At 39.4% G+C, this 26478-nt stretch overlaps 1 protein-coding gene across 16 annotated transcripts in view; it reads right to left on the bottom strand.

The window, feature by feature from the left end:
* Positions 1 to 26478, bottom strand: part of Arhgef11 (Rho guanine nucleotide exchange factor 11) — a 117974-nt gene that overhangs the window by 30960 nt on the left and 60536 nt on the right. For 6 of the 16 annotated variants that reach the window (XM_063250345.1, XM_063250338.1, XM_063250342.1 and 3 more), the window contains exons 3-13: positions 25344 to 25358; positions 24943 to 25034; positions 23912 to 24010; positions 21144 to 21193; positions 20341 to 20398; positions 19436 to 19611; positions 18574 to 18645; positions 13198 to 13317; positions 11198 to 11243; positions 10548 to 10651; positions 9377 to 9514 (exon numbers count right to left, since the gene is read on the bottom strand). In XM_063250345.1, coding sequence (XP_063106415.1) covers positions 9377 to 9514; positions 10548 to 10651; positions 11198 to 11243; positions 13198 to 13317; positions 18574 to 18645; positions 19436 to 19611; positions 20341 to 20398; positions 21144 to 21193; positions 23912 to 24010; positions 24943 to 25034; positions 25344 to 25358 — 970 coding nt within the window. The remainder of the gene's footprint in view (positions 1 to 9376; positions 9515 to 10547; positions 10652 to 11197; positions 11244 to 13197; positions 13318 to 18573; positions 18646 to 19435; positions 19612 to 20340; positions 20399 to 21143; positions 21194 to 23911; positions 24011 to 24942; positions 25035 to 25343; positions 25359 to 26478) is intronic. The other 10 variants (XM_063250340.1, XM_063250341.1, XM_063250344.1 and 7 more) reach the window with 4 other exon arrangements.

Raw genomic sequence — 26478 nt, 5'->3', positions numbered from 1 at the left:
ACTGGGGAAGGAGCAGAATTTTAAGATAGAATCAATGGAAGGAAGTTATAGAATGGGGAAGTAGTATACCTTTGAGGGGACCCAAGGATCACAGCCTCTTCCTACTCCCATTGATACTCCATTGATCCATTCACCTATCTACCTAAGTACTTTTTGTGGTGTTGGGGTTTGAGCCAGGGCTTTGCACATGGTAGGCAAGGGCTCTACCACTGAGCTACATCCCCCAGCTCTTCTTCTCTCTTTGTTTACTGGCTGCCAGAAGTAGATAGAGCTTTGCCACCACATGTTTTGGCCATGATGCACTGGGCCATGACAGACCCAAAGCAGGAGGGTGAAGCAACTATGAATTGATGCCTCTAAGCCAAAATAAACCTTTTCTCCTTTTAAGCTGATTATCCATTTTGTTACAGTGATGGAAAACTGACTAACATACCTACTATATGACAGACACTGTGGTAAATGCTTGGCATGTAAAATTGGGCCCAGTGGGAAAATTAAGACTTACAAATGAAGACTACCAGCAGGGGAATAAATACAGTGACAGGAAAAAAGGTGCTGCTTATAACCCTAAACTCCAGAGAGAGGACCATCAAAGAGAACTGAGGGGTATATATGTGTGCAGAAATGGAAACAGAGAAGAGCAAGCAGCAAACTAACCCCACTCTCTTGGGTCATCACTGACATCTAGGGAAAAATGGCTTCCTGAGGAGGCATACAAGTGGCTACCCACTCTCCCATTGATGTGTTCTGAAATTTTGTTTTATTGTTTTTTCTCTTTGAAATAAAGTTGATTTAAAAAAAAAAGTAAAAGCAGAGAGCACTATTTTAGTTACTGTTTTACAGGGTTAAAAAAACACAATGGCTACCCTAACCCCACAAATTTTTCAAAGCCTACCTAATAGGTTTGTCATGGGAAAAATAAGATTTAGTTTTGTTCATGGGCAGGCAAGAAGACAGAAAAGTTAGGTCTGTATTCTAGAAGCCATCAGATTTAACTAACTTGCTAACTGGTCACTTAAACATTAGAATTTTTAATATTCCATTTCTTCATTATCTCTCCCCTTTTATCTGAAAGCAATGTAGTGACCCCATCTTCTAAAGACTGTTTCCTGGATTGAGAGATTAACCACCATCAAAGTTAATTTTTTTCTTTTTCTCCTACCTTTTTGTTTGTTTGTTTTTTGAGACAATGTCTTGCTATGTAATTTAGGCTGGCCTTAAACTCACTATGTTCCCAGGCTGGCCTTGAACTTATGGCAACCTCCTACTTCAGCCTCCCGAGTGCTGCGATTATAGGTGTGAACTACCATGCCCAGTTATCTTTTTAATTTTTTCTTGTTTCTATTCTCCGTATTGTTTTTTTCTTTTATCTTCTACTTCTCATTGTTTTTCCTATTGTCTTTATTCAATCCTATAAATATTCTTCTAGTTCCTAGCAGGATTTTTGTCTCACTTCTCTTTCTTCCTCACCTCCTATAGTTTAAATTTTCTTCTTGTTTTCTCCCATTCCCAATTCCCCATATATTTAATTGTATAACCATTAAGATTTATTAATTATTAAGTAGTTAACTCCATACAATTACAGTTTCTTTTCTACTATTAGTGGAGATACAGCTGTTGCATTTATTACATATTTGCTGTATGTCACTATCTGGGTTGTCTTACTGTTTACACTATAATTGTGGATTTCTTTTCTATGGATAAGGGTGGTACATTATTGATTCTTTTGTTATGTTAATATCCAGTTTGTCTCGGATAATACTACTGTAGCAGACCTGGTTGATACTCCTAGGGTCACATGATTATTGCTATCAATGGGTTTTCTCTGTATGCCAATACCTGGATTACTTTTGTGACATTAACAATATTGTAGTCCATTCCTAGAGAACTGGGAGTTAGGTTAACAGTACTGTATCCTCTTCTCTCCCAAATTAAGAGCTACTTGGATCTTGGGCCAGAGGCAGAGGACTATGGTTAGCTATGTCCAAAGTGCATCACTGAAAAGACTAACTAAAGTGGTCTTCGTACGAACAATAATCTTTCCACATAAGCATCCATAAATCTCAGCACAAAAAATAAACATTAGAAGCATGAGAAGCCTAGCACTTGGGAGGCTGAGGCAGGAGGACTGCTGTGAGTTGAAGGCCAGCCTGAATTACATAGTGAGACCCTGTTTCAAGAAGACCCAAACAAACAAAAAAGAAATATGAGAAGACAAGGCAACAAAATGTCTTACCAAACTCCCAGTTCCCCCAAAGCAAGTCCAGGGGGGATTAAAGCAGGAGAATAGTAAAAGCCATAGACTCATTATTGCAAAGGATAACAGAGAAGTTTAAAAACAGATCAAAGAGGTGCTTGATAGGGTCACAGAAACTATAAGATAATGAAAGCAATACACAAAATGATCAGGGAGCTTTCAAAAGATACTAACAAAAGTGAGCTGAGTTAAAAGAAATAATACAAAACAGAAATGACTAGTTTAGCAAATTAGTCTGTGAAAAGGTCAATCAGAAGTCTAGGAGATTAAAAATTATATTGAAAGTCTGGATAGCAGAAGTGAGGAATGTGAGGACAGAATTTCAAAATTAGAAGATAGCAATGTTTTCAAAGATCGGTTATCCCAAAAATACCTTAAAACCAACAATAGAATGTGAAAAATGTATCCAACAGATGCTAGATGATGCAAAGACTGAAGTTAACAGGAGTAAGTGAAAAATCAGAAGTCAACAGAAATGAATAAAAAAAAAACCCAGTTTACAGAAATACTAGCAGAAAACATTTCAAATACAGGGGAAAAATAAACATATACATATACAAAGCATACTGTACCAAAAATAGCCATGACCAAAAGAGAACCTCTGCACGTCGCACCATAAAATCAGAAGTCCAACACAGGGACAAAATCTTAAAAGCTGTTAGAGAAGACCAATGAATCACTTACAAAGGTAAACCCATTAGTTACAGCAGACTTCCTTAAATGCCAGGAGAACTTGTAGTGAAGTGTTTCATGCTCCAAAAGATAATTTCCAACACAGATTTAAGTATCCTGCAAAGCTTTTCTTCAAAATTGATTAACAAATAATTCTTGACCACTAAACCAACATTACAAAAAAATTCTCAAAGATATTCTAGACAATGAAGCCAACAAGAGCATTAAGTTACACAGGATGAACACATTAGGCCAAGGTAAGCAGTTAAGCAGAAGGAAAAAAGTAAGGAAACCTGCAACCAGAAAATAATGCAATAACACTAACAAGTCAGTGTCTTTCAGTAGTAATTCAGTGTGAATAGTCTCAATTCCCCAACTGAAAGACACAGATTGGCAGCATGGGTCAAGAAACAAAAACCCAGTGATATGCAAGGTACAAGAAATGTGTTTAACTAAAAAAGAAATTTACAGATTAAAAATTGATAGGGCCAGGAGTGGCGGTGCATACCTATAATCCCAGCCCTTGAGGCAGGAGGACTGCCTTGAGTTCAAAGACAACGTGGGCTTCAGCCTGAACTATATTGTGAGACTGTCTCAAAAATAAAAAACAAACAAACAAATGAACAGCAACAACAAAACTTCAAAGGATGGAAAACAATATTCCATGCAATGAGAAGCCAGAAAAAATCATGAATAGCTATCCTAATTTCAGACAAAGTGGATTTCAAGCCAAAACTGATCAGAAGAGACAAAGAAGGTCCTACATACTGGCTAGTGGAACAATACAATAGGAAGAGCTAATAATTATAAACATATATGGCACTAAACAATGGCATGCTCAACTTCATAAAACAAACTTTAAAGGACATTAAAAAAATCAGATAAACAACAACAAAGCTGGGGCTGGGGATTTAGCTCAGCGTCATAAGCGCCTGCCTTGCAAGCAGGCAGTCGTGAGTTCGATCCCTGGTTCTGATAAAAAGGAAAAAGACAAAAACAAAAAAAAAAAAACCCAACAACAACAAAGCTATAATGGGTGATCTCATAACAACAACAACAAAAATGAACTGAGAAACCCCAGAGTTGAACTAAACCTTTGAACAAATGGACTCAATAGATATTTACTGACTGTTACTATTACACCCAACAACAGAATGTTAATTCATCTCAGTAGCACAGGGAACTGTCTCCAAAATAGACTACATAAAGCACATTTTAAGTAAACTCAAAAGAATAGAAATTATCCCATGCATAATATCAGATCATAGAGCAGTGAAACTATAAATCAGTGGCAATAGAAACTATGCAAACACGTAGATATTAAGCAATAACCTCTTCAAAAATCAGTGAATCACAGAAGATATCAAAGAAGAAATAAGTTCCTAGAATCAAACGAAAATGACAATACAACATACTGGAACCTAAGAGACACAATGAAAGTAGTCTTAAGAAGAAAGTTTGAATCTGTTAATGCGCACATCAGAAAAACAGAGCAAGCTCAAATAAATAACATTAATGATGCATTTCAAGAATAATTTCAATCTAAAACTAGTGCAGTCAGGGATTTAGCTCAGTGGCTCAGGCGCTTGCCTGGTAAGTGCAAGGTTATGAATTTGAATCCCAATATAAAAACAAAAAAACAACAAAAAAAATACCACCACTACCACCACCACCAGCAACAAAAAAACTAGTACAAAGACACAGCGATGCATGCCTGTAATCTCAGGACGCTGAGGCAAGAGAATCACTGTGGGATTGAGGCCAGACCGTACACTACACAGTGTGATCCTGTCTCAAAAACAGTAACAACAAAACAAAACGACAAAAACTAAAAACAATTTCACGGCCTGATACTGGATTATTCAGGATTTTTATACCTTCTTGGTTCAGCTTTGGTAGTTCATATGTATCGAAGAATCTATTCTGAATTCTCCATTTCATTAGAGTGTATGTTCTCAAGGTTGTTACCAATGATCTTCTGGATTTCAGCAGAATCCATTGTAATTTTTTTTTCTTTTTTTGAGATAGGTTTTTTTTTTCAGGCAACAAAAATATTTTCTGTTTTTTTGAGACAGAGTCTTGCTATGTAGTACAGATTGGCCTTGAATTCATGGCAAGCCTCCCAAGTGCTGGGAGTATTATGTGTGTGTCACCATGCCCAGCAGCTCAGACAATGAAATTGAAGAAATAAAAACAAAAACACCTCATAAATTAAGAAAATCCCAGATTCCAATGTATACATTGCCGAATTTTACAAGAACTTTAGAGAAGATACTCTCTAAATTCTTTAATTAAATCAGGAAGGAGTACTCCCAAAGTCATTCCTAGAAGCTAGCATTACCCTGATTTCAAAATGAGAAAAAGACCCAACCAAAAAAAAATTATGGGCTAACTCCTTTAATGAACACAGATACAAAATTTTCAGTAAGATACTAGAAAACAGAATGCAACAAATCATAAGAAAGATATGTATCTGGGCAACAAAAGCAAGGCAGGAGGCATCTCAATTCCTGACTTGAAATTATACTACAAAGCTACAGTGATAAAATCAGCATGGTACTAGCAAAAAATAAAAAAAATAAAATAAAAAAAAAAAGAAAGAAAGAAAGAAAAAGAAAAAAAGACCCGAGGATCAATGGAACAGATTAGAAGATGCAAATACGACTACAATGGCACTCAGCCACCTTATTAGCCTGTTTAATAAATGGTGCTGGAAAAATTGGCTTTCCACATGCCAAAGACTGAAACTAGACTCATGTCTTTCACCATGTACTGAAGTAAAAATGGATCAAAGATCTAAATATTAAAATAGAAACACTAAATCTACAAGAAGACAAGATAGGTAAAAATCTTGATGACACTGGGGTAGGCAAAGAGTTCATGAACAAAACGCAACCTGCCCGGGAAAAACTTCCAAGAATCAACAACTGTGATCTCACTTTTAGTTTTTGCACTCCAAAAGATATCACCAACACGGTGAACAGAAAACTCACAATCTATTAACTAGTGTTGATTTCTTACTATTTTTTTGAAATTCTGTATTATTTCTAACCTTTTTCCTGTTTTGCTTTAAAGAAAAAAAAAAAAAAGATATACACCACGAGTAAAGAGAATAATTCCAGGGATAGTCAATCTATGCAAATTAATATATGTAATAGACCACATAAACAGAAGCAAGGACAGAAATCACATGATCATCTCAACGGCTACAGAAAAAGCCTTTGACAAAATTCGACATCCATTCATGATTAAAAAAAACCTGAAAGAAAATAGGTATAGAAAGACCTTATCTCAATTTAATGAAAGCCATTTACAGCAAACCAAAGGACAACATCATATTAAATGGAGAGAAGCTAAAGTTTTCCCTCTAAAATCAGGAACAAGACAAGACAAACATTAGCTAGAGAATCAGGGAAGAGAAAGAAATAAAAGAGCTATGTATAGGGAGCTGGGGATTTAGCTCAGCGGCATAAGCGCCTGCCTTGCAAGCAGGCAGTCGTGAGTTCGATCCCCGGTACCGAAAAAGACAAAAAAAAAAAAAAAAAAAGAGCTATGTATAGGAAAAGATGAAGTTAAATTATCGTTATTTGCAGATGACATGATCTTCTATATAGAAGACTCCAAAAAATTCCATCAAAAGACTCAACAAATAACCAAATTCAGTAATTGTAGCAGCATACAAAATCAACACACAAAAATAAATCGCATTCCTATGTACCAATAATAAACTCACTGAGAAATTACAAAAACAGTACCTTCACAATAGCATCAAGAAAAACAAAATACTTAGGAATTAAGCTAACCAAAAAGTGAAAGACCTCTTCCATGAAAACTAGAGTACTCTGAAAGGAGATTCAAAAGGACATCAGAAAATGGTATCTCCTATTCCATCAGAAAAGATACTCCTTATTCTTACATAGGCAAAAGTGATAGAGTCAAAATAGCCCTACTTCCAAAACTGATACAGTTTTAATAAAATTCCAATCAAAAGACCACAGAACCAGAGAAAAACACCCCAAGATTCATATGGAGTCAGAAGAGACCCAGAATAGCAAAAGCAAGCTTGGGCAACAGGAGCAAGGCAGGAAGCATCACAATCTTGGACTTTTAAGTTGTATTACAAAATTATAGTGATTTTAAAAAGCATGGTGTTGGCAAAAAGACCTTTGTGTATTAATGGCACAGAAAAGGGGAATGTATAAACAATTCCAAGGACACCTTTCTACCTGATCTTTAACAAGGGGGCCAAACATTTTCACTAGAGGAAGGATAACTTCATTAACAAATGGTGCTGGGAAATCTGCCTCTCCATATGTAGAAGACCAAACCTAGATCCATATCTTTCACCATGTACTAAACTAAAATTAAAATGGATTAAAGATCTAAATATTAAAATAGAAACACTCAATCTGTGGAAGACAAAATAGGTAAAACTCTAAAGACAGATGTAGATAAATAACGGCTTTCTGACCTACAATGAATTGATGTTTTCTTTTCCATGGTATTAGACTCTACTTCATTAAAGTAAACACTGTGTTTGATCTCCAGTATTGATTTCATGGTTTACCAAAGGGTAGCAACTCACAATTTTTAATACTAACTGTATATTTTCTTATATCAATGTCTTCCAGTGTAGGAAGTGTACCATTGGTAGAATTCAAGATAATTTTAGTTAGGTTCAATGTGATTCTGGATGGTACCTGGATGTGGCATTATATAGCACTGAATCACACTGTAAGAAAGTTAGCATCTTTTCATTTCATATAATCCTTTTGATTAACCCAGAGAACACTTTAGCCTACTGCTAGTCCATCTTTAGTACCTTTTACAAAGGCAGAACTGGCTTTGGCCTTAATTAAAGCTGATGACAAGCGAAAGATTGAGTTCAACTAGTTTATTTTCAGCTTATTTTAAATTTACTTTTAGGGCCGGGGGTTTAGCTAAGTGGCATAAGTGCCTGCTTGGCAAACGCAAAGTCATGAGTTCAATCCCTGACACCAAAATAATAGTAATAATAATAATAATAATAATAATAATCTACTTTTAAAATAAGTTACGCATTCACATAATCTAGAATTGGAAGGATACAAAAGGGTAAATATAACGAAAAGCCTCCCTCCTACATCTGTACTTAAGCCATCAATTCTAACTGTTAGATTCTCATGTGTTCATCCAGAGACATCTTAGGAAGGAGACAATTTCTTTTTTAAACATAAGCTTTCTATCTACACTGTTCTACAGCTTTTAGTTAATCTTCATAAAATTGTTTCTAAACGTATACTTAGCTTTACATTTATCTTGCTTTATAGCATGACACTGGTTTTAATTTACAGATTAACTTTAAAATGAATTAAAGTTTTAAAAAATAAGCTCAAGGAAAAATATTGCATAACATTACACAGCTGAAATGTGGATAAGAATGCATCATGATGGTAATTTAAAAAACACTATTTAGGGGGCTGGAGATTTAGCTTAGCGGCATAAACGCCTGCCTTGCAAGCAGGCAGTCGTGAGTTCGATCCCCGGTACCGATAAAAATGAAAAAGACAAAAAAAAAAGAAAGAAAAGAAAAAACACTATTTAAACCGGGCGAGGTGGCTCATGCCTTTAATCCAGGCACTCGGGAGGCTGAGGCAGGAGAATCATTGCGAGTTCGAGACCAGCCTCGGCTACACAGTCAGCTCAAGGCCAGCCTAACTGCACAGAGAGACTCTGTCTCAAAAAGACAAAAACCAAAAACAATAACAACAAAAAAAGGCACCACCTGACAGAACTAGAAGACTGCTTTCCATTGTCTATCAGGCATAGTGGTTTCTGATTGCAAAAGGACAGGCTCCTCTGGCTGCCAAGTCAGTCCATTCTATTGCCAGAAAGCTCAAGTTCTCTGTTTTTATGCTAAGCCCAAATCTGCCTTCCTGAAATCTCCCCTAGACCTGGCTCTACCCTTGACAGTGGAGCTTTCAAAACCCATCTTGCAGAACCTAGGGCTCCATGGAGTGCACCCTGAAGGTGGGGGAGGCTGACCACAAAGGTCCCAGAAACATTACATTTTTATGTTTTCTACAATAGAATTCTAAATAGCAAGATTTTGACAAAAAGGTTTTGCTAAGGAAAGAGAATACTGAAAACCAGTATTCTGCAGAAACACTAAAGAAACTGGTTTCCTATTCGATCCAGACATTAAAAGGAAGACCAGCTACCTGCTCGGCTGCCACATCCACTGACTTCCTGTAGAAACTGAGATGGCCTGACTTTCCTATTTTATTTATACCATACCTTTTTTCACTGGTTCTCTAAGTGACCTTTGCCAATTGTTAGTGGCCACAGCAGGGATTAGTCTGACTATTTAAGACCATGTAGTATAATAACCATGCCTCCAAACTGCAGTTCTGAAAGGGGGAACTTCGATCACTTAACTGGATGGCTCCAATCACTCTGATCACTTACCTGGTCACTGGTTAGGAGGACTGATGTGTCCGAGCCCTGCCGTCTATGGTGCTGGCCCAGCCTGGCCATGATCACAGGGGAGGTTCGAGGACTATCTAGTCCAGGGTCTGACAGTACTGAGTTGCGATTCACCAATGACTAGAAGAACAGAGAACTCTGTTAGAAGGAACCTGGTCCAGGAGACTCTCAGGGCTCAGTTCACTTGCTGCCAAGAACCAAGCTTGCATAATACTGTACCTCAATTACACAGTATCTCATTTAATGCTTTCACTGGCTCTCTGAGATAGGTACTATCATTTATCTTACTTTTTACACAAAGCAACTAAGGTTTAGAAAGGTATGAGAATTGCTAAAGATCAAAGAGCTCAGAATATATGCCCTAGATTCAATTAGGCAGTTTTAACCCAAAGCCCACCAACTACATCACTTCCTATATAACATCAATTACAGATTACTTAAGGACACCTACCCTACCTGGCACCACTCTTTTTCTCCCTCTCTTTTTTAATTTCCCACATATTGGTCCTTTCAAATGTACTGATCATCTTCCCACCAACAGACTGCAGCAGTGAGGAAATAAAAGTCCAAATACGTAAATTAGCTTTTTTTTTTAATCACATTTTCCATTACTTATTCACCTATTTAATTATCTCGCTAAGTGAATGTTTTACTGTTACCATTATTACTTTTTCTACTCATGTTGTAAGTTTATATGTACAGTTTATACATGAAAGTTGACAATACTTTTACCTTTGAGAGTCAAATCCTGGAATTCTCTGACCACTCTAAACAAGACAAGTTGTTCAAGTAGAAAAAACATCTGTAGCAAAGAAAAACTACTGGCCAGCTAGAAATATTTCTGGTTGTATTACTGATGATTTGTGTTCTACTCCCTTATTCTCTTAAGATCTATGACAGTTAATAACATGGTTGGTCTCCCTCTCCATCCAACTGGCTATCCAAGAGTTGACTATGATAGAATAGAGACAGATTTGTGGATACGGCATAAGGGCACTCACTACCTGAAACCTTTCTTTTGGGACCCAGAGCACAGTGACTAAAAGAGGTGCCTAGGGGACAGGTCATAGCCATGAGTAGCACAGTGCCCATGTGCTCAGGGAAGGGGCAGTAAATGCAGTTCTGAATAGGCCTCAGCCCTCCCAACACTCACCTCACTGAGCGAGGGGAAGCGTTCTGTCCCAGAATCCAAGCCACTGTCTGCCTCCTGGGACTCTAGAGAGAGGTGGCCTGAAAAGAACAGTCTAGATGGTAGGGCTGTGGGAAAGAAACACCTTTATTCTAGGTACTTGTATTCAGGGTAAGATCGGGACACTGTCACCATCTTTTCTTCTGCTGGTTGTCCTTGGTTCTCATTCATGGCCCTCGGATTCTCTGGGTACACCTCCATTCCACTCTCACCACTCCTAGCTCCCCCTACCCCTGTACCTGTGCTTGAGACATCTCATCTCCTGAAGCATAACTCCAGTCATTCCTACCCATCTCAACTCATCTGCCACTGACCCATTTTCACAAGCAGTATCTGCGGAGTCTCCGAGTATCAAGTGTTCCTAGGTAAGCTGTTTTAAGGACCAAATTCATCTCAGTATCTGCCTGATCCTTATCGAGCCACTGCTCTTGAGCACATGCTCATTTCTACTCTGCTTGGTTATCCTGTGTATCAGTACTGCTTTTTCCCATTATCCTATTTCCCAAAGCACAGATACTCTTTATTTCTTTCCCAGAATCTACCCCATGGGATGAGGAAAAGAGAAAGATACCTGCACTATAAGGCACAGAAAAAAGGGATTACAGAGGACTCACCTTCTGATGGTCTCTGATTGACATCTCCATAGAGAGGAAGAACGTCCTGAAAGAGAAAAGCCCAGAGGGCAGGCAAATTCTGTGAGCCTCTCCCTCCTCTTGTCTCCCTTCTCCAATCGGAGTGTATCTGCTTATACTTAGTGGTCACTTCTGATTCACTCTCTTAAAAATATCCAGCTAGAAGAGATATTTCATTTGTGCTGTTTGAGAGGATGGTGACCCCTAATGGTGAGAAGGAGCCTTACCCTTACTAAAATGCAAAACTTCTCACTGCACTTGTTATTCTGGACTTCGGAACACCTATTGTCCTTTTCAGGTAAGATACAGCAAAGAACTATCAAGGAGTACAAAAAGCTCAAGCAGATACTAAGGAAAGACGTAAAATGTTTACCTCTGAGTTCACTGGGGAGGACTGACAGATGTCGGCTAGACTGATAGCACCAGGCATTGGAGAGGATGTGATTGCCGGTATTTAACTATTTACAAAGTGCTCTTCTGGACTGCACTTAATCTTTCAGTAACTCTGTCTGAGTGAAGCAGGCTACTTCCATGTGATAGATGAATAGAAGCTCAGATCTTTAGTAACCTGCCCGAGGACACAGCAGGTCAACTCTAAAGCCAGGGTTGGAGCTCATCTCCAGACTCCAAGCTCAGTGTCTCAGATTCTCTATCTCATAAACACATGGGTCCCAGCAATGGCAGCGGCAGTAAATATGCACTGGCCCCCGTGTCAGGGAATGTTTTAGTTCTGACAGTACTCTATTAGGTGGACACCAGTGTGTTTGTGTGTGTGGTACTGAGGATTGTACTTAGGGCCTCTACCCTGAGTTACATCCTTAGCCACCTCCACCCCCACTGTTAAGACAAGCTCTTCCTAAATTGCTCAGGGTGGACTCAAAATTGGAATCTTCCTGCCTCAGCTTTCCAGAATACTGGAAATACAGGCATATCCCACCATACGCAGCTAGGCAGATTCTACTATAATCTCCATCGTACAAATAAGGAAACTGAGCCTCCTAGGGAGTAAATAATTTGTCCAAAAAGTTAATGGTAACTTGAGCTAGGATTTGAAACTAGGTTGCCTAATTCTGCAACCTAAGTTCTGGTTCACTATGTAATATGAGAAATCCTTCAGAAAATGAACACTTTATTCCCAAATAAAAAAGCCTTAAATTAAGTCTTAACTAGATAAGCTTTAAATAATTTCTGTTGGTTTTGGAAAATATTGTTCTTGGTGATTTTAAAGTTTCTACGGAGTTACTGAGGTTTGATGGAGATAAGAATAACAGTCAGGTATGGTAGTGCGTGCCTGAAATCCCAGCATTTTACAGGCAGAGCAAGAGGATCAAGTTCAAGGCCAGCCTGGACTATTCAGCGAGTTCAAGGCAAACCTGAACTACATAAAAAGACCCTGTCTCAAGAGAGGGAGGGAGGGGAGAGAGGGAGGAAGATGGGGAGATGGGTGGGGGGGGGGAGAGAGATAAACTAAGTCCCTGATGAAAACAGAGAACCATCCCTATCTGGAATTTGCTGCAGAGTTTTACAATACTGATGTAAAGCCCGGTCAGCTGACTGGGGAATCTTTACCTAACTGACTTTAGAATACTATTGGATTTCTTTGAGAAGACCTGTTACTTGAAGGACAGGTGGTGGGAGAGCTATCAGATGAGTCCTGAAAAACAGGGTAGGAATATGCATCTATCATAAGCAAACTATACAGAAGGGAAGGATCATTAGAGGCAGAAGCTGGGAGTCTGGTTTCCTATTTCCTTTTTTCTAAGGCAACTGTGAGTTCTAGGAGAGCAAGAAATAAGCTATTCCTTTACATAGTATTCCAAGTGTGTGACAGTGCTCAGCCTCTTCTTTGTAGAATATGAAACAAAAGCTCAGTGTTGGATCCTGCCATTACTTGGAGGCCTCCTGCCTTGGCCTTTTCCCTCATTCTACCCCAAAACCAATTGCATGGTGTCCTTCCTAGATCTACGCCTACTATCACTCACCACTAAGCCACCTGTCTCCTGCTGGATCTTCAGCTGTAACTGAGTGACTCGCCGACGGGCACCTTCGATTTGCTCTTCCAGCAGGCTGGCAGGGTTCCGGCTATACACCTCACAGATACGCTGGGGAGGGATGAGGAGGAAAAGGAGGAGGAGGGGAAAATGCAGAGGGGTGGTTAGTAGAGAGCGGCCAACTGACCAGAGGGGAAAACAGGCAGTTATCCAAATACAAGGAGGAGAGGGAAGAGACCTGTCTTCTAGTAGAGGCACCATCACTTAGGATCAGAAAAAGGGCAAGTGATGAGAAAGAGAACATGTGAAGCAGCTAGAAAAATAAGACAAAATACAAGGGCCTGTCTTAATCTAACTCATTGTTTAAGGTCTGGCTCAACTCCCTCATCCTAAGTAGGATCTTCCTTGACTCTCATTCAAGTGTGAAAAATGAGCGACTGATAAATCCACAAAAGAGGGTTAAAAAAGAAGACTTACGCACAATGAAAACCCTAAGAGAAGAGAGGAAGAAGGCCAACTAGAGCAGTTACCATCCCTGCTGCTCCTGGAGAACAGGAACCATTCTGACCCTCAGCTACTACTCTTTCTAGCATTCAGCAGAGTGGAGCACAGTACCTAAGGTAGACCTGCCTTTGAATTGTGCTTCCACCACTTAACAGCTGTGTAGACTTGGAAATCCTGAATATATCCTCACTGATAAAATGGAGATGACACTGCCTGCCTCATGGGATGGTTGTTAAGATCTGAATTGAATACTGTGAAGTACTTGCAGAATGTCTGATGGTACCCAACCAGCTACTCATATTTTACTATAAAAGCAGACAGCTGACAAAGCTTGTTGATTAAACAGAGAAAGATGTTATATTCACACACATTAGTTAAGTTCATCTGGGGCTTCCTGCTACCTGAAAATCTTTTAAAAATTTCTCACTTTTATTTTACAGGATCTCACTATGTAGTTCAGGCTGGCCTGAACTTGCAGCAATCCTTCTGCCTCAGTCTCTCAAATGCTGAGATTACAGGTGTGCAACACCATATGCACCAATTCTTTACATTTAATGTTTTATGCTTTCCATGCTTATCAAGCCCCAGCCCTTCCCTCACTCCCAGCATGCAATATCATCTGGTAAGACAGTTCCTAACTTCATCCTACTTCCACACATCTTCAGCCATTTTCTCTCCTGCCTTAGAAAAGAAAACATCCTGTCAATCCCCCAAACTGCTTTTGGCACTTTTCTAGACACTGTTCGCATACATTGTTTTTCTACTCCTTTCCTTCACCCCACACACCACAAAGAACTCTTTTCTAGCAACCCAGGTATATTCCTCAAGCCACTGCCCCATTTTGTTCTCCTTCCTTTCACAGCCAATGTTTCAAAACAGTGGCGAACATTCAGAGCCCCTATTTTCTGGCTTCTGGTCATTACTCAACAAATAGAACCTAGTGTTTTCCCGATTACCTCAAACAGCTACTCTTTCAAGGAACAAATACAAAATGAAACTGTGCTGTAGAAGCACCTAAGTCCCCACATCTACCCTTAGCTCTCTCCTCTTTGCACTGATGCCCTGACAGATCTCATCCAGATCCCAATTTCAACAATCATCTGGGTACTGAGAGTATTCAACAAACTACTACTTGAATCCAGCATTTTCTTTTCAGCTCCATATGCATGGAGGAGCTTCTTTATCTGAATTTTCATGTATACTTTCAAATCCAGAACACCTAAAGTGTCTGACCTTCATTTCTTTCCTCTAAACTCTGCTCCTCTACACCATCTTGCTTCATCAATGGCATCACCACCTACTTAGGCATCCAAACTTTGGGCCATCTTTTCTTCTGCCTCACAGCTGCCAAGTTCCACTCACCTGACCTCTGAGATGTCTCCCCCTGTTGTTCCCTCCCCTTTGTTCTGACTCCTACTGTTGTTAAATCTGTCATCATCTCTATAATGGCCTCCTAGGTTTCCATGTATCAGTTCACTTAACATGCTCCCCTAAAAGAACTGTGATTTGAAAAAGTGATCAGTCCCCTATATAAATCCTTTCCTCAATTGCCATTTCCTTTAGACAAAATCCAAACTCCTTATGATATTTATGGCCCAAACTGCTTTTCAACATCTGCCTTTTTCAATGTTCTAGTCACAGCAGATTGAATCCAGCTCAAGCATCACCTCATGAAGTCTTCTAATAACTGTACAAATATTCTTTCATTTGAGCTACAAGAATTAAAATTCTTTTAAAAAATTGTCATTGAGGTGTAATTCATGCCAGATACGCTTCACAAGTGTAAAGTATATAATTCAGTGGTTTTTATATATTCACACAATTGTGTGACCATCCCTACTCTCTAATTCAGAACATTCCCAACAGTTTCATGAGAAAGGTAATTAACACCTGTGGGCAATTACTGATCATGTCCCTTTCTTCCACCCTTTGGCAATCACGCACCCCCTTTGTCTCCAAAGATGTGCCTGGACATTCTATACAAATGGAGTCGCACAATTTCTGGATTTTTGTCTGGCTTTTTTGAGTTGGCATGTTTTCAGGGTTCTGCTATGCTACAGCGTATGTATTAATATTTCACCTTTTTTATGGCTTTTTATGGCTGAGTTATACCCCACTGTATGGATATATGACATTTTGCTTATCTATTCATTTGCTAGTGCACATTTGGGCTGTTTCTACTTTTTTTGGGTGATAAAAATAAAACTGTTCTGCATGTTCATATATAAGCTTTATGGGAACATACGTTCTTAATTCTTTTGGGTACTTTCCTAGGAGTGGAATTGCTGGGTCATATAGTATCTTGGTTTAATATTTTGAAGAACTAGTTGAATGTTGTAGCTCCATGCCTTAGGAGGCTGAGGCAGGAGGATTACTGTGGGTGTGAGGCCAAGCTGGACTACATAGTGAGACCCTGTCTCAAAAAAAACAAAAAAAAATAAACTGAAAAAAAAATTTTTTTTAAATCTCCAGCATAGCTGCAATATTTTATATTATTATATTCATTAATGATGAGAATAGTTCTGGACAGTGTACATGTAAACAAAATATTAGCACGTATTTCTCAGCATTGTCCACATCCTTACCAATACTTGACATTTTCCATTATTTTGATTATAAAGTGGTATCTGTTTATCAGTTTGATTAGCAGCTAGCTCCCCATGACTAACAATGTCAAGCATCTTTTCAAATGTGTATTAATCATTTGACTTTTCTTTCCTTTTATCTTTCTTTCTTTCTTCTCTCCACCCTTTTACCTTTCTTTTTTGGTGGTACTGAGGACCAAACCCAAGGTATAGCTATTCTACTGAGCTATACCCTAACCCATTTTCATTTTTCATTTGGAGACAGGGTCTCACTAAGTTCTCTAGGCTGACTTGGAACTTGTGATCCTCCGACCTGTTTCCCAACAGCCTAAGCTTGTGCCAACGCATCTGGCAAGTTTTGAATTTTGATGAAACTCAATTATCTTATTCAGGTTGTCTGTACTTTTGATTTTCTGTGGTACCAGGGATTGAACACATGGCCTCACACATGCAACTCAAGCCCCTATCACTAAGTTATACTCCCAATCCTGTTTGTAGTTTTGGTGTCATATTAAAGAAACCACTGCCTAATCCAGGGTCATGAAGATTTATACCTATTTTTCTTCTTCTAAGAGTTTTATAGTTTTAAAAAGTTTTAGCTCTTACATTTAATTCTTTGACTCATTTTAGTTAACTTCTTTTGTTGTTTCATTTTTTTGAGTCAGGGTCTCATTCTGTAATTAGGGCTGGCCTTCAACCATGTGGCCTAGGCTGGCCTCAAACTCACAGAAATCCTCCTGCCTTAGCCTCCTAGATGCCAGGATTAAAGGTGTACACCACCATGTCCAGTAAGTTAATTTCTGTTAATTGTGTAAGATAAGTGCAAATTTATTTGTTGCATATAGATATTCAGTTGTTCCTCATACCATTTTTTCTCAATTGGATTGTTCTGGTGCTTTTGTTGAAAATCAACTGACAATAAACGTACATCATGTTAAGTTCGGGACTCTGGATTCTATTCTATGGATATATGAGTCTATCTGGTTTTTTGGGTTTTTTTTTGTACTGAGGATCGAACTCACAACTTCACGCTTGCCAGGCAGGTACTTATGCCACTAAGCTAAATTCCCGGCTCCTTAGAGGCCTATAAGTAACCAGTATCTTCATTACTCTTTGTTGATATATATACATAAATATTATCACTTATAATGCAGTATATTTCTACTCATCAATTCATGTTCTGTAGGACTGCTAATTCCTCAAAGGTTAATCTCTCATCTATCTTTCTAATTTAACACTACTTTTGTCCACTATTCTAATGCACATAGGATCTAGCACACAGCAAGACTTAGTGCTGGTTGAATAAATGAATGTATTTAACCTAAGCTGTCCACTCACTAGCATTCTTCCCTCTTCTCTTTTGAATCCTGAAGCCCTATGCTTCATGGCCCAATGGAATACTTTCCCCTGTGAAGCCTTTTCTCACATGTTCTATCACTAAATTAATTGCCCTCTTATGGCCAATTCTTTGTTCCTCCTATTCTCCCTGCTATTGTAATTTGAATTTCCTCCATTAGATTTTAAACATATCAACGACAATGCACACAGTGAGCACTGAAAAAGAAACATGTTGCACTGAAATGAAGGGGTGAGGAGATTGCAAGTTACAGCTATGGTAGGACTGATTATTTCCATGCCAGCCAAATCAATCTTCTGATTGTTCTCTACGCAAATCACTTCCTTAGCCTCAAAATCTTTCTTCATCCCATCCATCAACCCGTCCCCTGTGCTCTCACCCTGTTATTGAGAACACTCACTCAGGACTCACTACCCATCCCTACCTTCCAGACATCTTACCATTCTTTCCTTGAAAAGCTCTAAGATCAACTCCAACTTGCTCTGATGTTCCTCAGTTTTAATGTTCCCTCACTTCTGTGCATGTGGTTTACCATCTGTTCACTAGCCTAATCTATTGCCTGTGGAACTCAATTATCCTATGTACTCTATTAGTAAAATTACGCATTAACAAATTGTTTTTTGGGGTTGGGTTGGAGAGTTGAGATAGGGTCTTGCTGTATAGACCAGGCTAGCCTTGAGCTTGCAATGATCCTCTTGCCTCACCTCCCAAGTGCTAGGATGACAGGAATGCACCACTGTACCTATCTCTGCTTTAATAAGTCCAAATGACAACTCTTCAGTAATCTGGAAGTTTTATTTTTAAGGTTTTACAGGTTTTTTTTTTTTATATGAACTGTAAACTGAATTGCATACATTGGGAGACTGCGCTATCATTGTCTCACTAAGGCAGTGGCCAGGCTATCTTCAGCAGTGACCTCACCTGTAGTTCTTTCTCCTCCTGCCTCAGCATGTTTCTGAGGATTTGCGTGGCATGTTTCTGAACTTCAGGATCCTAGGGATGGAAGAGAGAACTGAGTGAGAGTTGGAGACTGGCTCAGTAGCATAGTTCTCTGGGATCTGCCACTCCCTGGGCAAGAAGGATAGGACAGTAGAGCTTGGGTCATGATGTGCTGTGCATACACTCAGGACCTTGCTGGAAAAAAGTCAACATAAAGTCTTACTTTGATTTTACTCCCGAACTTTCCTAGAAACCTTTACTATAAATCACTGGCTAATTTCTCCAGGGACTTGCTGGGTCAGTGTTCTTTCCAGCTGGAAAATCCTGTTTCCTATAACTCTCTGCATCCCATTCTCTTTAAGTCTTTATATAAGCTTTCCTACTCAGAAGGTTATCTTTCTCCCTGCTTTTGCCCTTGTCTGACTCTCTGCCTCCACCATCTGGGATCCACACTTCATTCTTCCAGGCAGCCTTTTATCTCTTGGAAGTTGTTCCCCTGCTCTGTTACTTAATAGCACATCCTTATAACACCAACTGGCAACAATCTCTCACTGATGCCTTCTGTCCATGACTGTAGTGGAGGCTCTTCCCAATGCAGGAGCACCCTCAGATACTTAGGAACACACTGAACACTGCTGGCTGATAAAACCTCACATACATTCACATGGGAGGAGGACACTTAGTCATGGAATCTCTTTTTAGGTAGCTTTTGTTTCTGTTCAACACTGTGTTCATTTGTCTCCTGGCCTGTCCCCACTTAGCACAACCTTGTTAAATTTAATTCCCATTGGGCAACTCTTCAAAGGGGTCACACAATGAATAGAGAAAGCCAGGAAACCGTTACCTGCAGGGGTTTGGGTCCTGTGATGCGCTGTGGAGGTGGTAGAGGTGGAGGTGGAGGTGGGGGTGGTATCATGGGGGTGGCTCGGGGAGCTCCTCCTGATGGCTCCTGTTGGAGCCCAGAGACACCAACAGATGAAGGTGAAGAGCCCAGGAGAGTCAATGCAACATAGGCACCAGCTGGAGGAAGACAAGGAGAGGCTTGTTTAGGTGGTATTGCTCTGGAGAGCAGATATTCAACCTTCAAAGGAGAAAATTCTTCTTTTTCTTTTCATTAAACTTGCAGTCCTATAGTTTAAGCTCTCACTTGTAAAGCCCCAAGTATTCTCTAATCCCTGTCCTCTTACAATGCATCAACCCAAGTTTCCCTTCCTCCCTGCAGAGACCTCACACACGTGCCATCTCATCCATCTCTTGTTTCTTACTTTATCTCATTAAATGAGATAGCCAATGTGAAAATGCAGCAAAAAATGGCAGGCATTCAAATTTTAGCCCTCCACCCTGAAGCCCCAAGACTTCTCACACCCTTTTTCCCCTACACATTTGTTGCTTCTCTTTGATTATCTGTGCAGACTCAGTTATGGGGTCTTATTGGCTACAGGGTATTTTTTGCTTTCCCTTGCTCTCAAAACAGGAAATAGATGAGGAAGAATGTCTGTGAATGCAAGATGAGCACACAGTATTTAAGTGAGATGTGATCTCAATAAGATATGGTCCACAAAGGAATGGCTAAGATGAATGTGATAAATGATGAATTTGATAAGTATCTTCATTAGAAATGATAATAGGGCTTTGTGGCCTTCTAAACATCTACAAAGGAAGTCTCCAGGGTCAGTTGGCATGCCTTTTCCTCCCTTTCAGCCCACTAATTCCTTAACTTTCTTTAGTGCTCACCCCTTTCCAACTCACATTTGATAAGTTTCACTACCTCCAGGTGTGAGCTATTGGTCACCATGGTGCCGTTGACCTGTTGGAGAGACAAAGAACACTGAGTAATGGTGAATGGAAACTTGGGGGCTCCTACCTAAGATTTCAATGTCACTTCATTAGGAAACCATTTTCTGGGCTCTCTAGTTACCTCTGGGCTCACTTGTTTTTTCAAATCCATGTTAGAAATTCATTCCTGTTTATATGTGCTATGTGTTTTGTCTTCTGAGCCACTGTATAACTTTCCAGGGACCAGACCTGTTTCCTCATTCATTCATTCATTTCTTTCTTTAATGGTTTTGCACCCATTACATGTGTGTATTATTAACTGAGCTGGTATAGTTTTTCCTTTCTAGGAGACCAGAAGTCTCTGCATCAGGATTTCTTTAACGCTTTTAGAATGCATTACATGGAAGCCAGACCTGAATGGACAGTGCGGATTCCAGTAGTTTAGAACAGCCAGGGATCTAAGATCAGTACTGTAGGGGAGATAAACTAGCAAGATGAGAACCTGAAGGCTCACAGCCCTTCCTTCTTAATCTCATTGTTATCATATATGAAGCGGGACTAATAACATCTTTTCTAAAAGGATGGCTGCTTTGGAGTCCCAAGGGCCCAGAACATGGAACCCACCTATTTTAATTGTCTCCCTCCCACTATATTATCATGCTTTCTCCTGTGGGGCTACACCAGACTCCACATATCAATATGGATGTTGAAAGGACAGGTCAAGGCCAGAGATGACTCTGCACTTTTTCTACACAATGGGTATCAAGGTCACTCACTTTGATGATCCGGTCACCCTCTTTCACTCCAGCTTTCATGGCTGCGCCCCCTGTAAAAAGAAGGCCTGGTCAACAAAGTGCCACACAACCCTTCCAGAAGCCATTAAACGTATACCATGATCCCTGTTAGATCCCCATCTAAAATGTCATCACATTTCTTTACGAAGCACTTCAATTGCTGGGAGGACATCCCATTTTTTTTCAGTGACAAATGATTTTGAGGCTGTGGCAGACTCCAGGAGGTCGTATCTGCTGCTCATCCCTCACCCTGGCTTAGAACCCAACTTCTGATGACCAGCAAGGTGGGAGTCAGGCAGAGCCAAGCCCCAGGAAGACGACTCATTCTCATTGTTACTGTCTAGTGAGAAAAGTGACTTTAATGCATTAAGTATAATTAGTAAAGTAATAGTGAAAGGTTCATAAAGATATTGAGGACTCACATCTTTAAAAATAATGATTATTTTCCTGCTTTAAAAAGAACCGGTTTAAACTATTTACAACTTCTTCCTTTAAAATGAATCAGATTAAGGAAGGGCTTCTGTTGGCTGACCAAAATTTGCTTACAAGTACATGCTCCTGATTGTTTTATGTTATCGCTCGATTAGTGGCTATGGTGGTTTTGACCTCCACATAGTTTTAAGTGGCTTCTACTGCTAGCTTAATTTATGACCAGAAAGCACAAGAAACACTACAGCTGAAATTAGTTAATAAAAGGCATAAAAATTATATTTTGTAAATTTGCCCAAAGATGATTGTTGCATTTATCTGATCAAAACAAAACTCCCAACACATCTAGATGTTTCTAGTACATTAAAAAAAAAAAAAAAAAAAAATATATATATATATATATATATATATATATATATATATATATATATACAGTGATGACTATACTCCAATTTGGCTTTTCAATATGGGTACTAAGACTCTCTCATCCAAAATTTGCTATTTATGGACAAGTATTTGTAAATAGCTTGAAATTCTTTCTTACACATTTGTAGAAATGAAAGCTGGAAAGGAAAAAGCTATTTTGCTTGAACGTATGAAAAACATGAAATGAGTTCTAATAACTGAAGTGATTAAAATAGACTTGTTAAAGGAGTTTGAGCAGAAGTTCTCAGACTTGTGTTGGCATGAGAATCACCAGGGCAATTTGTTAAAATCATCCAAGCAATGTGTGTTCTTGGGCCCTTGTCAGAAAAGTGATTCAGTACTAAGGTTGGGCCTAGGAATAATGATACCAATCATTCTAAGGTCTATGTGTGATTCTGATGGAGGCAAAACACAAGTAGTTAACTAAACAATTTGGAAAAGACAACAGCAATTACTTTGTTACTCTTGTGATCTCAATGCCAATCCAAATTAAGTTTTATCCTCAAAACATACATACATCTTATTTTATTGAAAGTCATCTTTTTGTTATTTCCTCTTTGATTTTACCTCTACTCAGCCTAAGAGAAGAGGAAAAGTAAAGGAGAGCTGAACCCACATTTCACTGGAAGGGATCCCATATTTTCTATATCTAACAGATGGGAGAGGCAAAGTACACGTCACTAGTTATTCTACTTAGATCTATCTTATCTTCGTTCAGGAATTCTGAAAAACAAAGGAAGCAAAGAATAAAACTTATTTTTTTTTAGAGCTTTACTCTAGGATATGAAAACTAAACCTGCCACCAGTAAAATTAGCTTCCAAATATTCAGATTGTATAATTATCCTTGTATGAGCCATATCTCTCATTCTGGTCAGACATTTGTAGTTGTCTTTTTATTTTTCCTAAACATATCCCATGTCTTTCTCCAAAGTTACTGCAAGTATATTTTCCCTTCTTTTTTTCCCCTTGGGTGAAATGTCAGTCTGCTCTTACTTTCTCCTGTGTTCTCCTACAAGACAAGCTGCTAAGATGATCCCTATCACTGGCCCAATCCTATTTATTACATTAGTCTATCCTTATACACTGTCCTGCAACCTCTCCCTCCTGCTCATCTTCTTCAACCTTGACCACTAACAATGATTTGACTACTTGGCATATGAAGGGCTTCAACTGTCTGCAGCTCTTCTATACATAACTTGACATCTAACAGATTTGCTCACGAATCCCTAGCACTCTTAACTCCCTCCCCATCAAATGCCTATTTTGCCAATCTGGTTTTTTACTTCTATGTTTTAGACTATTCCTGAAAGCCTCTTTTTCCTAAAGGACTTCCCAAAGTGATCCAAAGGGAAATGACTATGCTCCTTGAACCAGACTGCCCAAACAAACTTCCAAATACCATTTATCTGACATAATACCTGTTACTCATCATCTATCTTTTGGTGATTTATTAATATTAACTGATTACAAATAAATGTAATCTAAAGCCCTTGACCAGTGTACCTGTAAACTATAAACCTCCATTTTAAGTGACCATCTGAGCACTCAGCTGGGTAATGGGAATGTTGGTATAAAGAAAGGAGCCTCCGATTCCTATTCACATTTTCTAATTCAGCATGAGGTGCTCACCTGGATGGCAATCAGGTATTTGTCTAATGACCTGAGGCTGTCCTATTGGTTTTGCACTTCCCAATTGGAGAAGTAAGCATGGTATGTGATCCCTAGAACTTTTGCCTCATGGCTTGGCATTGTAGAGACTGACTCAAGACATCTTTGGGGAGTAGTTCTACAGTAATTCATTCTTGGTCTCCAGGGCTCCTCCACCCACCTACCATGCTGCACAGTCACATATATGTGCCTTTTCAAGAGACATCCATATCAGAGAAGAACTCACCAGGCCGTACAGACTGAACCAGAACAATTCGATCTCCACTGACTGTGAAGCCAAAGCCATGCTGGTCCTTCTGGATAATGACACAGCGTTGAACAAGACCTGGCAGGGGTCAAAGAGAGAGAAAGGACTGGCCTAGCAATCTTTGAAGGTTGGTACATACAAGCCAAGGCCAACTCAAGAAAGATCCACAGCATTTCTTCCTCAAGAGGCTTTCCCACACTAACCCAATTCCCCAGACTCACCCTGTCCAAACACAGGACAGGCTTCCCAGTCACTGGCAGACAGTTGGAATCCCATATGAGACAAGACCCTTCTCTGTGTTGAAAAACTGTTTATCTCTCATATATGGCAGTCCCTTTTGGTTTGTCTGGGTGTGACTGGTCAAAGAAGGGGCAAGGCCAAGTCTAACTACCCTCCTAAAGACTATGCTACAGCAAAAGAATATTCTTTGGGTTGACTGAAAACTTTATGTCATGCTACTACCAATGACACCAGCAGGTAGGACACTAATAGTTGCTAATTGTTTCTTGCAGAGTTGGATGCCTCATATCAAGTAACTGAGGGCTGATCCCTTACGAAGTCCAGGAAAAGACAAATGACAGGAAGAAATCTTTTTATTCACATAAACACTGTCTATTGAACTTTAAACTTTGAAAAGAAAGGCGATGACTACTGACTGTCTTCATCATTGTGAGCACATGACAGGCATTATGCATGTGTGACTGCATTTTGTAATGACTCAAGAATGGGTTCCAGAGCTAAAGAGAAGTGTATCAATGTCCTGATCCATACCCAAGCTTGGACAGTTGGGCAGGTTTCTTAACTGCTGTGTGCCTCAGTTCCCTCATCTGCAAAATGAAGACAATAAAACCTACTTTGTAGATTGATGCAAGGGGACAATCCACATAAATCAGTAATATAAGCTCTGGCACACATTAAGTTCTCAATATAAAGACTAAGGTGCTTTGTGTTTGGGGTGTGAGGGTATGTGCTCTGCTATGTCTGTGCGCTAATACTAGGGAAGTGGTTACCTGATGTCTCGGAGGTATCAGAGGGCTGGCGGTGGTGAGAAGGGGACTTGCGCTCAGGTGCAGAATCTCCCAGGGAAGACAGGCTACTTAACCTGGAGAAAAGGTATGCAAAATCTATCAGTGAGCTGGTCAGAGGTACCAGTAGAAAGAGGCTCTATCAAAGGGGCCGAGTCTTGGACAATGAGAGACTCATCCACCCACCTTGTAACCTACTCAGTCTGGTCAGAGAGTATCTGTATCAACACCACTGGCAAAACCACCTATCTGGAAAACTGACCTGGCAGAGCAAGCATAATCTAATACCCAGCAAAGAGTGATGAGAAATAGCCTTTCATGGAGTCAGGTGACAGACAAGAACAAGAAGGGGATGTGCACATACACACACATTTGTTGGGTCTTACCAGGCTGCAATGGGGCTGATGAAACAGAACGGAGCAGCAGAGAAAATGAATGCAAGAAAAAGACAGGAGAAAAAACAAACAGCTAGTTAGTGTTAGGTGATGATTGCAAAGAAAGAGGGAGGACACTGCAGGCTAAACACATAGAGAGGCCTGCATGAACATAGCAGAATGCTGCAAAAGCTGTAGCAGAAACAAGTTCCCCACTTTAGCTTGATCTCTTTGCACTTCAGAGTACCTCTCAAAAATGGCTGTCTCCAAGAGGGGGATAGGGCATTTAGGTCTAACCTACTAGGTCACCAGCAACTTACACACTGTTCTAGAAAGGAAGAACACAGCAATACTGGTGCCCCTGAAATTTCCACTTATGTTTTGGGTACCATGGGAGAACAGAAATCTGGTCCATTTAGTAATAATACACTCTAACCTCATAATCAGCCCCATTCCCACACCAGCCTGAGGCACCTTACTTATATTGTAAACCCTTAAATATTGCAGATCACCAAACCAGATTCATTGTTTTATCTCTTTATTAGGACCTCTACAGAAACACAAGAAATTCAAATCATTGCTGTGGCCTTTGTTTTTAGAAAATAGTATAAATTGCCACTTCCAAATTATTAACCGCTGCCAACAGGCAATTTCTATCCTAACAACAGTAAATGATCTTTTAGAATGTTATTTATGGAGCCAGTGAGTGTAATGGCAAAACACTGTAAATAATCTAAATGTTCACAACAGGTAATTGTTAAATCTTTTGTTTTTTTGGGTACTAGCGATCCAATTCATGACCCTGAACTTGCAAGGCAGGCGCTTATGCAGCTGAGCTAAATCCCTGGTCCTAAATCCATTATTTTACATCAATACAATGATACAGACTTTGGCCACATAAAACAATGAGAAGGCACTTAATATACTAATGCAAGACACACATGGTATTTTATTGAGGGGAAAAAAGGAGGATACAAAACTATGTGTACATTGAAAACACTAGACAAAAGGAAGAAAAATTATTTGTTTATGTATTTTACATATTTGCTTTTGCATGCAAAAATATCCAACATGTTTCTGGAAAGATATAAAAAGAAACATAACATGGGTTGCCTCTGAGGAGGGGCAGTGTGGATGGCTGGTGCAT

This window comes from Cavia porcellus, unplaced genomic scaffold, assembly GCF_034190915.1.
Source record: "Cavia porcellus strain 051 isolate PalLab524CR breed Dunkin Hartley unplaced genomic scaffold, mCavPor4.1 scaffold_6, whole genome shotgun sequence".
Lineage (NCBI taxonomy): Eukaryota > Metazoa > Chordata > Mammalia > Rodentia > Caviidae > Cavia > Cavia porcellus.
Note: the sequence above shows the minus strand (reverse complement) of the source record. Positions and strands in the feature narration are given on the sequence as shown.